This window comes from Carlito syrichta, unplaced genomic scaffold (assembly GCF_000164805.1).
Source record: "Carlito syrichta isolate Samal-C Ts95f unplaced genomic scaffold, Tarsius_syrichta-2.0.1 Scaffold306685, whole genome shotgun sequence".
Classification (NCBI taxonomy): Eukaryota; Metazoa; Chordata; class Mammalia; order Primates; family Tarsiidae; genus Carlito; species Carlito syrichta.
This window is the reverse complement of record NW_007250781.1, coordinates 375819-393098: the sequence shown is the minus strand read 5'-3', so window position 1 is coordinate 393098 and position 17280 is coordinate 375819. Positions and strand designations below refer to the sequence as shown.

General features: G+C 43.2%; 1 protein-coding gene across 1 annotated transcript in view; it reads left to right on the top strand.

Moving 5' to 3' along the window:
- Positions 1 to 1942: 1942 nt before the first annotated feature.
- DTD1 (D-tyrosyl-tRNA deacylase 1) overlaps positions 1943 to 17280 on the top strand; it is a 132570-nt gene continuing 117232 nt past the window's right edge. Inside the window, exons 1-2 of the mRNA XM_021715113.1 lie at positions 1943 to 2041; positions 4570 to 4805. Of these exons, the coding sequence (XP_021570788.1) occupies positions 2040 to 2041; positions 4570 to 4805 (238 nt within the window). The 5' untranslated portion in view covers positions 1943 to 2039. The remainder of the gene's footprint in view (positions 2042 to 4569; positions 4806 to 17280) is intronic.

Genomic DNA, 17280 nt, shown 5'->3' with positions numbered 1-17280 from the left:
CTCCCAAAGCGCAGGATTACAGGCTGAGCCACCGAGCCCGGCCTTAAAATTATTTTTTAAAGGCTAGTCAAGTGAAGCAGTAGAAGTGGAGAAGGAACAAAAATATCTGTAACTGGTGAACAATTAGTTGTAAACCCTGCTGTACTTGGACACGCCAGGATAGATTATTTCTATTTCAGCTTTTGAGTCAGTGGCTCAAAGAATAAGTCACAAGTAGTCCATGATAAGAAAAGCAGCACAGAAAAAAAATATTTTAAAAAATTTTAGCCTAACAATAAGAGATATTAAGCTTTCCTGATATTTTAGGAACAGATTAGTGAGGTTCTTGAATGTCAGGTGGTTCCTTGCCATGTACCTGTCAAGGGGGAAGTTCCTCACCCTTTCCTTAACTAGCAGTGTATAGTGACATGGCCAACATGGCGAGGTCTGTGTTGCTCTGTTACATTTAGTTAGTTCATGCATATTATACAGCAGTTGCAAACAACAAGAAAACGGCCAAGTTGACTCTTCTGATTAGGTCAGTACATGATGAAACAATGAAGCAACATAATCTAATAAGACTGGCAAAAGAGATAAAACTATGGATTCAGCTGGGCCTGGTGGTGCATGCCTGTTGTTCCTGCTACAAGAACGACAGGAGGCTGAGGCAGGAGGATCACTTGAGCCCAGGAGTTCTGGACTGTAAAGGTTATGCCGATTGGGTGTCCACACTAAGTTCAGCATCAACTTGGTGATCTCCTGGGAGCAGGGGATGACCAGGTTGCCTAAGGAGGGGTGTGCTGGCCCAGGTCGGAAGTGGAGCAGGTCAAAATTCCCATGCTGATCAGTAGTGGGATTGTGCCTTTGAATAACCGCTATACTCTAGCCTGGGCAACATAGTGAGATCCCCAACTCTTCAAAAAAAAGAAGAAATAGGAAGATTTATCATCATAATGAACCTTACAACCATTTGAGATCTTATCTAATTGTAGTAAGGCATACATTTGGTTATAAATACATACACTAATGTTAGGAGTGTGTGCTTAGAGATTCTTTTTTATGGGCCAAGAGCATGATTTAAGAAGATTTGGAGCCAGGCTCGGTGGCTCAGCCTGTAATCCCACGCCTTTGGGAGGCTGAGGTGAGTGAATTGTCTGAGCCCATGAGTTCGAGACCCGCCTGGGCAGCGAGACCTCATCTCTACAATAAATCAAAAAATCAGCCAGGCGTGGTAGCGCATGCCTGTAATTCCGACTACTTGGAAGGCTGAGGCGAAAGGATCGCCGGAGCCCAGCAGGTCGAGGCTGTGGTGGCCGCGAGCGGCCACTGCACTCCAGTCTGGGCGACAGAGTGAGATTCCAACTCAAAAAAAAAAAAAAAAAGATTTGGAGGTCACTGGCTTAGAATGTAAACTGGGAAATAATAGCAGTTTGCAGAGTTGAGGCTTAACACATAAATCATGGTTTTTATAGATAATGTATCTTCTCTGCAGTAAGTAGGAACAACATTTGTTTTTATGACAGGAACGTTTTCTACTTTGTACTTTCTGTATACTATGTTACCAGATTTTCTGATTTCCAAAAAGAGCAGGACTCAGCTTACTGAGAACTGACATAGCTGAGCTGGATTCTCTGGGGGAGGAAAACACTGTTCTGTTTTTACAGATGGGCAAATTCAGCCATAGAATGTTTCTGTATCTTACCCAGGGCAGCACAGATGAATATGTGACCCCAAGGTCCTGCTGAATGGTTTTTCACTTTATAGCTCCTGTTCACCAGACGATCAGATGGATGGGAATTAATATCATCTCACTGTATTTATGTAACTCCTTTTATTCTTGCATGTCTATTGACTTTAACCAAATTAGTTATAGGAAGTATATGTGATGTTTAAAGGCTTCCTGGGTTTCTTGAAAGCATTTCACTGCCTGTTCACTTCTGACTTCTTCTTTCCCTTTTGGCTCCTTTCCAGTTGGAGGAGAGCAGATAAGTGCCATTGGCCGGGGCATCTGTGTGTTGCTGGGAATTTCTCTGGAAGATACGCAAAAGGAACTGGGGCACATGTAAGATGCACATTTCTAAGTCTTTGCTGTTCGAGTGGGGTGTGTGGTGGTGATGCTAGGAGCTTCTGTAGTACAAAGGCGACCCCAGGAAAATCCAGAATTTATTTATACAAAGTCTGTATTTATTCTTACATGTCTAAACTTCAATCCCCTTCAAAGTCCTCTTCGTTTGATACGATACACCTATCGAGATGCTTTTCCCACTGCTCAAAACAGTTTTTGAACTTATCCATTTTGGTGCCTTTTAGGGCTTCTGCCATTTTTTATTTCACCTCTCCCACACTGGCAAAACGTTTCCCTTTGAGGACTTTTTGCGTCTGGGGAATCAAACAAAAGTCATTTGGGGTGAGATCAAGTGAATAGGGGCATGGGGGTTATGCCATTTTTGGTCAAAAATGTGGTGTGGGCAGGTGCATTTGTAAATTACCCATCAGGAAATGGGCAAACAAGTTGAAAGAATCTCAAAAAAAATTCATGGAAGCCAAATGTAGCCTCTCACAACAATGCTGGCTGCTAATAGGTTCCTAGAACACTCACCTAAGGGGGAAACCTGTACTACAAGGGGCCCATCCTTCAAAAAATCATTTTTGGGGGGTGTCTCCTCTCATATTTGTGCCTGTGAATTGAGCCCCTGTCTCTTTTATCCATTGTCTCACTGGATATAGTATCTCCATGTTTCAGAGGAGACTGAGGAAGGGTAATGTGTCAGACCTTACCACTGAGTCAGCCATAGAGTGGGGGCACCACTGACCTCTGTTTGCTGCTGTGGCCTACACCATGTTCTCTTAATGCAAAAACTGAATCTCTTCTTACATACGATTTCTCTTTTTTTTTTTTTTTGAGTCGGGGTCTCACTCTGTTTTCTGGGCTAGAGTGCAGTGGCATGATCACAGCCTTGAACTCCTGGCTCAGTGACTCTTCTACCTCTACCTCCCAAATAGCTGGGACTACAGGTGTGTGCCACTATGCCTGACTAATTTTTTAGTATTTTGTAGAGACGAGGTCTTGCTGTGATGCCCAGACTGGTTTTGAACTCCTGGGCTCAAACAATCCTGTCACCGCGGCCTCCCAAAGTTCTACATTTATGGGTATGCACCACTGCACTTGATGATTTCTCTTTTTTAATGTGAGCAATATGATCTGGGAATTATTTATGCATTTTAAAAATACCTAGTTGTTCATTGTACATGGAAGAATCTGGAAGTCAGAGAAGTTAAATTCCTTGCCCCAGGTCATGCACACACACACAGCAAAAAACCTGAACCCAAATTGGGATCTGGGCTGCCTTACCTCGAGGCCAGTGCTCTCTTTACTAAGGTGGGGGAGCTTTCATCCATGCTGTCTGGCTAGCTCTCGGAGGGCATCAGCCCCTCCATGCATCCCTCTTCCCCAACACCCCTTGGCACATTTACTTCAGATGCTGGGATCTCCTTATTCTTGTCTTTGGTGCCCGGAACCTGGGTATAACCCTGCCAATTGTCCCTTTTGTATTAGATTAAAAATCAGACTTGGAACCTAATTCCTGCTAAGGCATCGATGACTGACCAGGACAGTTCAGGACCACTTCAGCGTGGTGGTACTTTAACAACTGTCCCCTGGATACTCAAAGAAGCCATGTAATGGTGTCATGATTAAAAACTAGGGCTCTGGGTTTGAATCTCTATGGCTTTGACATACTGGAGAGCTAATACTTAGCCTGGTGCTTAAGAGATGTGACTTAACGTGAGACAAACCCTGGCTGTGGAGAGGGAATGATGAATAGTGCCTTCCCCGAGGAGACCCATGGGAAGAGGCCGTGTTTGGCATTTTAGACCTTTGGAACTGCCTTTGTCCAAAGGGCGACTCTCAAATGGTGTGATTTCAGCTTTCATACTGGTGGTTCTCTGCCATGCTTCTCATATTTGACCCTGTGGATGTTACCTGATCTCACATCTGACCCTGTGGACGTTACCTGGTCCATTTCTTTGCCATTTTTCATCTACAGGTACAGGGCAAGCCCCTCTGGGGCTTAAGGAGCGTGTAACACAGCTGTCAAAGTGTCTTTCTTCAGATCTCTCTGCATAGTTACAATAACCATGGATTTTTCTCTCAGAGTATTTGCTGAATTGTTTATTTTGAGTAGCTGCTTGAAGGGTATAAAAATGGGGTGACATTAATCCCAATGTGATGAATTCTTCCATGATAAGTTAGAATCGGACCCATGTTTTGACTTTTCTCCAAACCGAAGAGAGTGGATGGTTGTCATCGTGCCCAAGTCCCATTGGAAGCTGCTATGAATTGTAGGGATTGGTAAAAAAGAATGAAATCCCAAAGCAGCCCTGTGGGATAGGATTATGAGGACTCAGGATCACAGGCTGAGGAAACTGAAGCCTGGGTAGATGAGTAACTTGCCCAAACTTGAGCCTCCTGTAGGAGATGGAGTCATCTCATGTCCTTATTCTGCAGGGTGCTAGTGCCATTTTAGGGGATGGAATATGTCAGGGGCTCCTAATCCTTCAGGTCTCTCTCACTGCTTTTTTTCCCCATAGGGTTCGAAAGATTTTGAACCTGCGTGTGTTTGAGGATGAGAGTGGGAAGCACTGGTCAAAGAGCGTGATGGACAAGCAGTACGAGGTGCTGTGTGTCAGCCAGTTCACCCTCCAGTGCGTCCTCAAGGGGAACAAGCCTGACTTCCACCTGGCAATGCCAGCAGAGCAGGCAGAGGGCTTCTACAACAGCTTCCTGGAGCAGCTGCGAAAGACATACAGGCCGGAGCTTGTCAAAGGTAGGCAGCCCTTTCCGGACAAAACAACACTGTGATCTAGCATCACCTTTTCTGGAAAGTCATTGTTGATGCTTATTACATAAAACATGTAATTATTGCTGCTGCTGCTGCACTTACCACGTGTCCTCGGAATGCTCCCATTACCATTCACCTTTCTCTATTCCTTCCTTTGTTCATGCTTTGAAATCGATCAGGACCCAGGTGTGTCTGATGTGGTGGTGTTTCCTGGATTGCTTAGGTCAACCCTGCCCAGTAGAAACAGTGCAAGCCCCAAGCATGAGCCAAACATGTCATTTTAAGTTCTGGTTGCCGTATTAAAAAATAAAAATAGACAGGTGAAATTAATTTTAAAAATGTATTTTATTTTACTGAACATATATAAAATAAAGATAATAAATCCAAAAATATGATTTTACCATGTCATCACTATTGACTGTTATGAAATATTTTACACTTTTTTTTCTTTGAAAAGCTTTATTTGTTTAGAGCTGTTGTGGATTCATAGCACATTAAGAGGAAGGTACAGAGATCTCCCGTATCCCTCTGCCTACACGTGTGTAGCCTCACCAACATCATTCCCCAGAGTGGTATATTTTTATAGTTGATGAACCTACACTGACACATCATTATCACCCACATTTGCAGTTTACAATAGGGCTCACTCTTGGTGCTGCAAGACTGTATGACTGGACATATGGATAATGGCATGTATTTGCCATTATAGTAGCATACAGGGTATTTTCACTGCACCCCCAAATCCTCTGTGCTCTGCCTGTTTACCCCTCTCTCCTTGCTAACTCCTGGCAACCACTGATCTTTTTGCTGTCTCTATAATTTCACCTTTTCCATAATGTCAGATAGTTGGAATTATAGCATTTGGCTTTCTAATTGGTTTCTTTCAGTAATATGCATCTACAGCTCCTCCATGTTTTTTCATGACTTGGTAGCTAATTTCTTATTAGCATTGAATAATATTCCATTGTCTGGATGTATCACAGTTTATTTATTCATTCAGTGAAGTCTATCTTGATTGCTTCTAAGTTTAGATAATTATGAATAAAGCTACTATAAACATCAGTGCTTATAGTGGGTTTTGTGCGGACATAAGTTTTCAACATTTTTGTGTAAATACCAAGGAGTGTGATTATTAGATTGACTGTTAAGAGTATGTTTAGTTGTGTGAGAAACAGCCACACTGTCTTCCAAAGTGGCCATACCATTTTGCATTCCCACCAACAGTGATTGAGAGCTCCTGTTACACCACATTCTTGCCAACATTTGGTGTTGTCAATATTATAGATTTTGGCCATTCTGATAGGTGTATGAGTGGTATTTCATTTTAATTTACATTTCCCTGATGACATATGATGTGGATCATCTTTTTATATGCTTATTTGCCATCCATATATCTTCTTTGGTGAGGTGTCTGTTAATGTCTTTGGCCGTCTTTGTGAGTTGAGGTCTCACTCTGTTGCTCATGCTGGAGTGCACGGCTCACTGTAGCCTTGAACTTCTGGGTTCCAGCAACCCTCCCTCTTCAGCCTCCTGAGTAGCTAGAACTACAGGTGCATCCCACCATGCTCAGCTAAATTTTTAAATTATTTATAGAGATAAAGTGAGGTCTCACTATATTGCCCAGGCTACTCTTGAACTCATAGTCTCAAGTGATCCTGGGATTACAGGTGTGAGCCACCACGCCCAGCTTTCTTACTGAGTTCTAAAAGTTTAAAAAATATTTTGGATTCTACTCCTTTAAAAGGTATGTCTTTTGCATATTTTTTCCCTCAATCTGTGGCGTGTCTTTTCATTCTGTTGACAGTGTCTTTCGTAGTACAGAAAACTTTAATGAGGTTCAGCTTAGCAATTCTTTTTTTTTTTCATGGATTCTGCCTTGGGTGTATTATATGAAAAAAGTCATTGCCATCCCCAGCATCTTCTAGATTTACTCCTGTGTTGTCTTCTAGGAGTTTGACAAGTTTGCATTTAGGTCTGCGATTCATTTAGAGTGATTTTTGTAAAGGGCATAGGTTCTATGTCTAGATTCACTCTTTTATTTTTTTTTTACATGTTGGTGTCCAGCTGTTCCAGCATCATTTATTGAAGAGACTCCTTTCTCCATTGTATTGCCCATGCTTCTGTGTCAAAGATCAGTTGACCATTTTCTAGACTCTGTTCTTTGTTTGTTTGCTTGTTTTTACTTTAATGGCATGAAGTCCAGGCTCTGGGTGAAGATGCTTTTAAGGGAAAAGCTTCTTTTCTTTTTGTCATGTAGCCTTATAAAATCCACTTCACCTCTCCTGGGAATCTCAGGCCAGGAGGCAAGCAGTTCCCCTGATAATGTTGCCTGAAGGGCCCAGCCCCTGGATCATCGCACCACTGGGATGTTGGGTTTATTTATTTAATAATCCCACAGCCACAACTTTAGGAAGCAGTGACGAATGCTCCTCAGCAAACAGGGTTCCATTCTTTCTTCTGAATTATCAAACAGTGCATCCTATTACCTCATGTATCTCCCGTGGGTCAGCTTTTCACCAAGCCACTTATGGCTCGCCCCAAAGGTCATCCCTGCTGAGTAATGCCAGTGTCACAGCTTTCCTGGTGGTGCCCTCATCTCAGCTGAGAAACTTCAGTTACAAAGCCTTGCCCCACTGTCTTAGAATTCACCTTCCCAGCGACCGCACTCTTCATAGCAGCCCTCACCAACATAACCCTAAGGCAGCAAGCTGAGTGTCAGGCCTCAGCCCCTCCCTTCTCTGGCCTGCAAGCTGCCCGCTCCCAAGCCTCCATCAGGGATGACATCTAACTTCCAAAAGAACACATTAAACTGCTACCCTGTTCCTCCAACTTGGAGTTTTTTCTCATTTGAGGGAGACAGTCATGCAGGTCTGCCCTCCTTTGTAAAAAGGATGGAGTACAGATATCCCATTCTCTTTGGGAAGGCCTATAAACCTCTGCAAGCTTAGGACAGTTAGTGCCCACCTCCACGGTGGGCAAAGGGGCCTGCAGGAAGCATGGACCTTGGAAAGCACTTCGTCGTGATTGCCAGGTGAGCTCTGCAGTGACTGTGTGCAGGCTCATGGCAGGAGGGCACATGTGCCTGACTATGGACCTTGTCTTCAACACTGGTGCTGCCTAGCTTGAGGGGAACTCCGGAGCAGCCTATGAGGCTCACCATGGGATGGGAGACAGGGAAAGGCCATTGTTTGGCAGGGGGTGGGATGGGCAGCCTCCACACACTGGGGATGTCTTCAGAGGATGGCCCCTCAAGCAGAGGTCTAGGGCTGGTTCCCAGTAGTCCTTGGGCTAGCTCCAAGCTCAACTCCCAAGGGAAACACTACAGCAGGGTGGCCCGGCTGAATAGTGGGCACCTGCACGCTCTTAAAGCCACAGTATCTGCTGTTGCCACACCACAACCTTTTTGCCTCCCCTATTCCCCATTCTGTTCTATTGATCTGTCTGCCCATTCTTTCACCACCATGCTGTCTTAATTACTGTAGCTTGAAGTTGTGTAGCATCAATCCTCCAACTTTGTTCTTCTCTTTCAATCTTGTATTGACTATTCTGGCTCTTTTGCCTCTCTTTGTAAACTTTAGCATCGTTTTGTTGGTATCCACAAAATAACTTGCTGAATTTTGTCTGGGATTACATTGCACTGCATTGAATCTATAGATCAAGCTGGGAAGACCTGACACCTTGACTATATTGAATCTCACTGTCCATGAACATGGAATATCTCTTCATTTATTTAGTACCTTGATTTCTTTAATTAGTTTGGTAGTTTTTTTCCATATAGATCTTGTACATGTTAGATTTATACTTAAGTATTTCAATTTTGGGTGTGCTAATATAAGTGGTATTGTTTGTTTGTTTATTTATTTAGAATCAGAGTTTCACTCTGTTGCCCAGGCTAGAGTGCAGTGGCCTAATCATAGCTCACTTCAGCCTTGATCTCTTGGGCTCAGGTGATCCATCTGCCTCAGCCTCCTGAGTACCTGTGACTACAGGCATGTGCTTCCACACTTGGATAATTTTTTATTTTTTGTAGAGATGCGGTCTCTCTATGTTGCCCAGGTTTGCTTGGTCTCGAACTCCTGGCTGAAGGGATCCTCAGTCTCCCAAAGTGCCAGAATTATAGGTGTGAGCCACCATGCCCAACCGTGGTACTGCATTTTAAATTTCAAATTTCATTTGCTCATTGCTGATGTATGGGAAAGTGATTGACTTTTGTATAGTAACCTTATATCCTGCAACCTTGTTGTAGTCACTTATCAGTTCCAGGAGATTTTTTGTTGTTGTTGATTCCTATGGATTTTCTCCTTGGATTATCACGCCATTTGTGAGCAAAGATAATTTTTAGTTTATTTCTTCCTAATCATCATACCTTCTTTTTTTTCTTCTTTTTTTTTAAGTTGGAGCCTTATTCTGTCGCCCAGGCTAGAGTGCAGTGGCACACTCACGGCCACTGTAGCCTCTACCTGATGGGCTCAGGCGACCCTTCCACCTCAGCCTTCCAAGTAGCTGAAACCACAGGCATATGCCATCATGCCTGGCTAATTTTTAAATTTATTTTAGAGGCAAGAGCTTGCCAAGTTGTCCAGGCTGGTCTCAAACTCCTGGGCTCAGGGACCCCAGGCAGTCCTCTTGCCTCTGTCTCCCAAAGTGCTATTATAGGCATGAGCCATCACACCTAGCCTCAGTCATTATACCTTTTATTTCTTTTTTCTTGCCTTTTTGCGTTAGCTAGGACTTCCAGTACGATGATGAGAGTAGTGGGAGGGGACATCTTTTGCTTGTTTCTGCTCTTAGTAGGAAAACTTCTAGTTTCTCACTATGAAGTATAATGTTAGCTGTAGGTTTTTGTAGATGTTTGATAACAAGTTGAGGAAGTTCCTCTCTATTCCTAGTTTGCTGAGAGGTTTTTTTTTTTTTTTTTTGGTCATAAACTGGTATTGGATTTCGTCAGATGCTTTTTCTGCATTTGTCAATATAATTATGTGATTTTTCTTTAGCCTATTGATTAATTAATTGATTTTTGAATACTGAACCAGCCTTGCATACTTGGGATAAATCTCTGTTAATTATGGTCTTTTTATACATTGTTGGATTTGGTTTGCTAATATTTTGTTGAGTATTTTTGCATTTACGGTCATTAGAGATATTGGGCTGTAGTTTTCTTTTTTTTATAACTTAAAAAAAAATTTGGTTTTGGCATTAAGCTAGATTCTGACCTCATAGAATGAGTTAGGAAATAATATTCTCTGTGTTTCTGTCTTCTGAAAGAGATTGTAGCAAATTGGTAGAGTTTATTCCTTAACTGCTTTATAGAATTCACCAGTGAACTCGGTATCTGGGTCTGGTGCTTTCTTTTTGGAAGGTTATTAAATATTGATTCAATTTCTTTAATAGATATAGGCCTATTAAAACTGTCTATTTCTTCTTGTGAGAGTTTTGGCAGATTGTGCCTTTCAATAAATTGGTCTTTTCATCTAAGGTATCAAATTTGTGTATATAGAGTTGTTCATAATATTCCTTTAATGTCCTTTAATGTCCATGGAGTCTATAGTGAAATCCCCTGTTTCATTTCTGATATTAGTAATTTGTGTCCTCTTTTTTCTTAGTTATCCTGTCTGAGGCCTATTGATTTTATTTGTTTGTTCAAAGAGCCAGCTTTTGGTTTGATTTTTCTCTACTGATTTCCTGTTTTCAACTTCACAAATTTCTGCTCTAATTTTTATTATTTATTTTATTCTGTATACTTTAGATTTAATTTGCTATTTATTTATTTATTTTTAATTAATTTGTAGAGCCAGAGTTGCCAGTCTGGTCTCGAACTCTTGGCCTCAAGCAATCTTCCCACCTTGGCCTCCCAAAGAATAGGGATTACAGACATGAGCCACCACACCTGGCCTTTCTCTTCTTTTTCTAGCTATCTAAGGAGGAAACTTAGATTACTGATTTTGGTTCTTTCTTCTTTTCTAACATACACATTCAGTGCTATTCATTTCCCCTTTTCCCACTTTTGGTACTAAGAATTTTGTGCTAAGTCCTCAGAATCTTGGTGTAATTTATACTTATAGCATGCCTCAGTCAGGACCAGCCACATTTCAAGTGCCAAAAGCCATGTGTAGCTAATGGCTGCCATATTGGATAAGGTAAGTTTAGGTCTTTGCTTATTGCTTATTGTTGGGAGTGCCAACCTACTTGGACTTATTGAGATTTGGCCTAGAAAGTATCTCAGAAAAATGGTCCTGGGAGAATTATGAATCTGTGAAGATGTTTTAAGATAATCATTCACATCTTTTCTTTCTTTTTGTCTCTCTAATTTACTTTCAGATAAACTATATTTTCTAATCTTTCTAATCCTGCTTTAAACAAAAAAGCGGGTCATTCACTTCTAGTTTTTTTCTTTTCTTCATGTTTCTGGGCTAAATTGCACTTAATGATGTCGTATTTTGCCCTTTACTTCAAAGTTCCTAGTGACATAATCAGCCTCCTTTGGTGGTGCACTTCATTTTGAGCCCTTTCTAAGTAGAAGGATGTCTCTTAATATCTAACTGCAGTATTTCTTGCCCTGGGCATACCTTTTTGTAGACATCTAAGAGTTGTTAATTGCCAATTCTTTAACATTTCTTGTACTTTAACTTCCTCTCTCTGGATTAAGCAATCCCAGATCTTTTTTTCTTATTGTCTTATTTTTCACGCTTAAGCTAATGAATTAAACATATTAAATGTTGAGCCCCACATGGGGAGCTGTCAGTACATGTTGAGATGAGTGAGGTTCCAGCTCCTCCTTGGCACTTCCTTTTATTTTAATTCTCTTCCTCCTTGTGAAATGGCATCCATTTGCTATAAGGACTTATGAATTAATTCTACATGAGCAGAACATTCCCGCCTTACGTCAAATCTTGCTCTTGGGTTCGAATACAGCAGAATATGATGACCTCAGCGGGAAACATCCAGCTTTAGAACTCTGCTTACAAGTCCAGTCATGGATGACTCTGGTACTTTTTTCTACTTTGTCCACTGGGATCTTCCAGTGTGGTTTTGCTGCAAACATGTTTCTTCACAGAATGGGTAATTAAACCAAGTCCTCTGAGTAATGATTTTTCTTTGCTGAGCCAAGGATTAGTTGCTACCAGCATTGTTCTTCTCTGCATGTAGATGTTTGTAGAATCACTTTGTTTCTGAGTAATCTCAGATGTGTTTTAGAATGCTGTATAGTCCATGGAAAAGGTGAAGACAAGGACTATCATGAAAGAATAATGAAGGCACTTTAAATGGGTGAACATTGATGGTTGTGAAGGAGTGCTTACGTGAAAGCAAAACTGCCTTCATCTAAGTTTTTATATTTATTTATTTACTTATTTACTTTTTGAGTTGGAGTCTCACTGTTGCTCAGACTGGAGTGCAGTAGCACACTCACAGCCACCTCAGCCTTGACCTACTGGGCTCAGGTGATCCTTCCACCTCAGCCTTCCAAGCAGCTGGAAGCACAGGCACATGCCACCACACTGACTAATTTCTCGATTTATTTTACAGGCAAGGTCTCACCAAGTTACCCAGGCTGGTCTTGAACTCCTGGGCTCAGGTAATTCTTTTGCCTTAGCCTCCCAAAGTGCTGGGATTATAGGCGTGAGCCACTGCGCCTGGCCTCATCTAAGTTTTTAAAGAGGAATGTTTATGTATTATTAGGTGCTTTGTGTTCTTAAAAACACTTTTTGCTTTTTTTTTTTTTTAAGAGATAGATAGGGTCTCTCTACGTTGCCTCAGCTGGTCTTGAACTTCTGGGCTTAAACAGTGCTCCTGCTTCCAGGTTTGAGCCATCATCCCTGGTGTACTTTTTGAAATAATGTGTATTAAAATTTTTTTTTTTTTTGGTAGAGACAAGGTCTTGCTATGGTGCCCAGGCTAATCTTAAACTCTTGGCCTCAAGCAATCCTCCTGCCTTGGCTTCCCAAAGTGCTGGGATTACAGGTATGATCCACTGTGCCTGGCCATAAATAATGGTTATCTAGGTAATTATATGAAGTGCCTGAAACAATGTATTTTAGACAGTATAATATTAAAATGGGTCAGAATTTAAGCTCATGGTGTATGTCACATCTGATGAATTTTGCAGTGTTTTTTTTTTTTTTTTTTTTTTTTTTAATATTTAATCAGTATTTTTATTATAGTTTTGTGGGGTACAGTTAAGGGTTAGGTATACAATTACGTTTCATTCAAACACCCTGTTGATAAAAGGTGTTTTCCCAGCCCCAGACAGATATTTGCTACTGTTAATCCCCTCCCCCTCCCCCCAATTTTGCAGTGTTTTAATAAAAACGTATCTCCGCATCTTTTGGACTTTTGGAAGCACTGGGTTATATCAGCAGTATGTCACTATCATTGGCCTTATCACTCTCATAGCTTCAGTAAAACAAAATGCAAAGAGCATGTTTCACACATTTGCTGTCTTTGGTTGATTTTGAGAACTTGGCTCCCAGCTCCAGCATGGGAAGCCTCTGTGAGCTGATGGATGTTTCATGCAAATGAACTGCCACATACATTTTCTTTATTTTAGGATTTTCAGGCCACTTTAGTCACTTTAAAACATAAAGTTTAGGCTGGGCCCAGTGGTTGTGAAGGAGACCCGCCTGGGCAACTTGGCGAGACCTTGTCTCTACAATAAATAAAAAATTAGCTGGGCGTGTTAGCGCTTGCCTGTAGTTCAGGCTACTTGGAAGGCTGAGCAGAAGGCTTGCCAGAGTCCAGCAGGTCGAGGCTGCAGTTACCAGGAGCGTGCTACTGTACTCCAGTCTGGGTGACAGAGTGAGACTCCAATTCAACAATAAAATAAAATAAAACATAAAGTTTAATTAGATTTTACATTATCTTCCACTTCTCCCTTCCTCACTGAAATTTTATTTTACATTTATGTGTGCTTTGTTTTCTTGTTTGTCATTAGAGACAGAAGACTGCTGTCTCCTTTGTTCCATCCCTGCATTCCCTCACACCCCAGCCAGCACCCATGTGGTTCCAGCAGTAGTTCTTCCTGCTGGGTCTGCGGTGGTGCATGTCCTGGACCTGCCAGGACTGATTCTCTTGGTTCTGTTTTTTGACGGCTTGCTTGATGATGTGACCCCATGTTGTTTCCCTGGTTTTATATGGAGTGGGACCCTGAAGGCCAAGCTAGTTATGGCTTGGTCCTTACACATGCTTGTTATTATTGTTATTTTCCTTTTAAATTTTATTTTATTATTTATTTTTTAACTTTTGGGATGGGATCTTGCTGTGTTGGCCAGGCTGGTCTCAAACTCCTGGCCTCAAGCAATTCTTCTGCCTTAGCCTCCCAAAGTGCCGGGATTTTAGGCATGAGCCACCATGCTTGAACTATTTATTATTATTAGTGTCTAGTTTGCTAAAATACCTTTATTGAGGGCTTTTAAAAAAAAAATCTCAAAAACTCCAGAGTAAGTTGAGGGCTTATTATGTTCCAGGCCCTATGCAAAGTAAGCAGTCTCCATTTTTTATCTCACTGACGCCTCACAACAATCCTATCAGGTAGGCACTATGATTACCTCCATTCTGCAGGTGAGGAAACTGAGGCACAGTTGGGGAACCTGTGGAAGGACACTTAGCATGTAAGTGGCAGAGCCTGGAATCGAACCAGCAGCCATCTCTAGAGCGTAAGGCTCACTGACATCTCACTTCATTGTTTTAAAAGACCCGCCTGGGCAGCAAGACCTCATCTCTACAATAAATCAAAAAGTCAGCTGGGCGTGGTAGCGCATGCCTGCAATTCTGGCTACTTGGAAGGCTGAGGCGGAAGGATCGCCGGAGCCCAGCAGGTCGAGGCTGCCGTGGCCGGGAGCGGCCACTGCACCCCGGTCTGGCTGACAGAGGGAGACTCCAACTCAAAAAAAAAAAAAAAAGTCCTGTCCTCTGGGCTCATGGGCCTTTTCAGTTATTTTTCTGTGTTCATCACATCTATTGGGACTTTCCTGCCTTCTCTGCTGCAGTCAAGGAAGTCAGTAGAGAGCTTTTGGGACCTCATGTGGGTCTCATGGAAAGGGAGCAGCATGCCTGGAAGCCAGGCTATCTGTTATTTCTGAGCAGTGAGGTTCATCTAGGATCTTAGTCCTGTTTCTGCAGGCGAGATTGTGTTGGTTCCTCTCAAGTCACACTTCTGCCAGCCCCAGAACCAGGCTCTGGTACACATGCTGAGCAGGAGAGACGCTGGCCCTACTCCAAAGGAGCTCATGGTTTAGGGACCAGAGATGCTGGACACGTGTGGTACCCGTTCCTGGAAATCCTCATGACATTTCACAGTCAGTCAAGTAATAACCTGAGACTGGAGAGCATGCTATCTTTTTTCCTTAAACAAACCCCAGCTCTGGGGAAGAGGACCTTTGTATTTGAAATATGTAAATCCTCTCAACAGTTGTATGCATTCACTGTAATTCCACTTTGACACAGCTGCAAAGGTTGTGGAGCCTCAGGGCTCATGGGAGAACAGGGGTTAATTGGCTGCTAATGACCGGTGGCTAGGCTGGAAGGCAGCAGGCACTTGGCTTTTGTTTTCAAAAATACAATCAAAGGGACTTGGCCTCTAGTGCTAAGGGCTTTCCCTTTTCTGCTGAGGGTGGTCATTGTATTCCTGCTGCTCTGGCCTTCCTTGCCCAAAAAAATGCACCTCTGCCCTCTGTGGTTCACACACTCTCTTATTTACTGGTTGCGTGTGAGTGAATTCTCATTTAGCAACTGGTGTTGTCAGAACCTTCTGTAAAGACTGGTGTGGTGGGCGCTGGAGGGAGTGTTGGAATGGATGGCAGGCCTGGGTGCTAAGGTGGTGCGCATGCCGGGGCTCGATGCTGTCGGCCTGTGTTTAGCTCATTGGTTGGACCTTCTTGGCTCATTGACCAATACTCCCGCAGAATGCTACTGATCGTTATGCCTGTCTGTGGGCAGGTTTCCTCACCTCAGCTATATATAAACTGGGCTGCTGGGGAGTGTGCTAGTTCAGTGGAAACACCCCACTGTTTTTCTTCCCCAGACTCCATGAGCCTCATCTGCTATGGTGACCCAGGGCACTGGACAGGTCAGCCTCAGAGCACAGGCCCGGTTGGCCCAGGACACCCCTGCTTGAGCACTGAAAATCCCACATCCCTGGAAACCCTTTGGTTCTGGGCATACAGGTTTGGCTGACTACCCTAAGAACCAGCCCTGTGGCAGGTCAGTTCTCAATGCAGCCTGGGCAAGATGATGTCCTTAGTGCCTTCTGAAAAAATATACTCCTCTTTGCATAGGAGATGAGGTAGGGGTTAGGATGGACAGCAGGGTAGGAGAAATGACAGAACTCATGGCCAAGTCCCCAGAAGAGATGATGGGTGTGACTGGCCTGAGCAGGTCAGGGAGGTTCAAGGGTAGACTTGAACGGAGAAGGGGAAGAAAGGCTACCATGATGAAAAACACTGTTGGCGGTCTGACAACTTGGTCAGCTGGTACGTGGGCTGGCTTCTGTGTTTGTTAGCAGCAGTGACAACAGGGAAGGGTGCTTAAGCAGAGACCAGAAGGTGACAGAAGATGCCGACTGTTGAATCAGAGATTTTGTGTGTGACCCAGTCAGAGACTCTTTCTACATCTCAGCAAGCTCCCCAGGAATGCAGCCTTTTTTCCCCTTCCTCCCTTGGTTTCTTTCTTCCTCCGTGTACCCTCCTTCCTCTTCCTGCTCTCCTCCCTGACTCCTCCCACTTTATCTCAATCTCTGGGGCCTCCACACCTTGCTGGACTTCTTACATCCTGGTGGTCTGGGGTGGTTGACTTTGTCATACAGTGCTGACTTCCTCCAGAGTGGGCATTCAAGGAGCAGGCATTCCAAGACAGGAAACGGAAGTGTCTGTCCTTTCAGGGCAGACCTGGAAAGTGGCACAGCCTCCCTTCTGTGTGTTACTAGTCACAGCAGTCTCCCAGCCAGCCCAGATTCAAGGGAAGGGGATGTAGTCTCACCTGCAGTGTCAGGAACGGCAGAGTTTGCAGCCATCTCTCATCTTCCACAGCTCATAACCCTGATGCTCTCAAGAATGGGACTTTCCTCTCTCTATGGGTCTTCTTCAAATCATTAATTACTTTAGGGGAAAACCCCTGGTGCACAATTTTGTTATTTTCCCCCTCTATTGAGCATGAGCCTGAGGTTGGGGGACTTTACGGGCTTCTAGTCTGACAGAGTGGGCCCAGGAAACTTGGTCACATGTGGCCTCTTTGGCCTTCCAGGGGTATCCAGCCTTCATTGGGCAGGAGGCATTAAACGCTCTCTGAGTTGAGAGTTGAACATGCATGACTTTTTTTTTTGAGTCGAAGTCTCATTCTGTTTCCAACTTGGAGGCATTTGTCAGGGGCCCGGAAATCATTTACCTATTAGCATATTTAGCAAATCAGAAGCTGCTACGATATTCACAAGCGCTGCCTGTATATTCTCTGTGGGGTCTGAGCTGTTTTG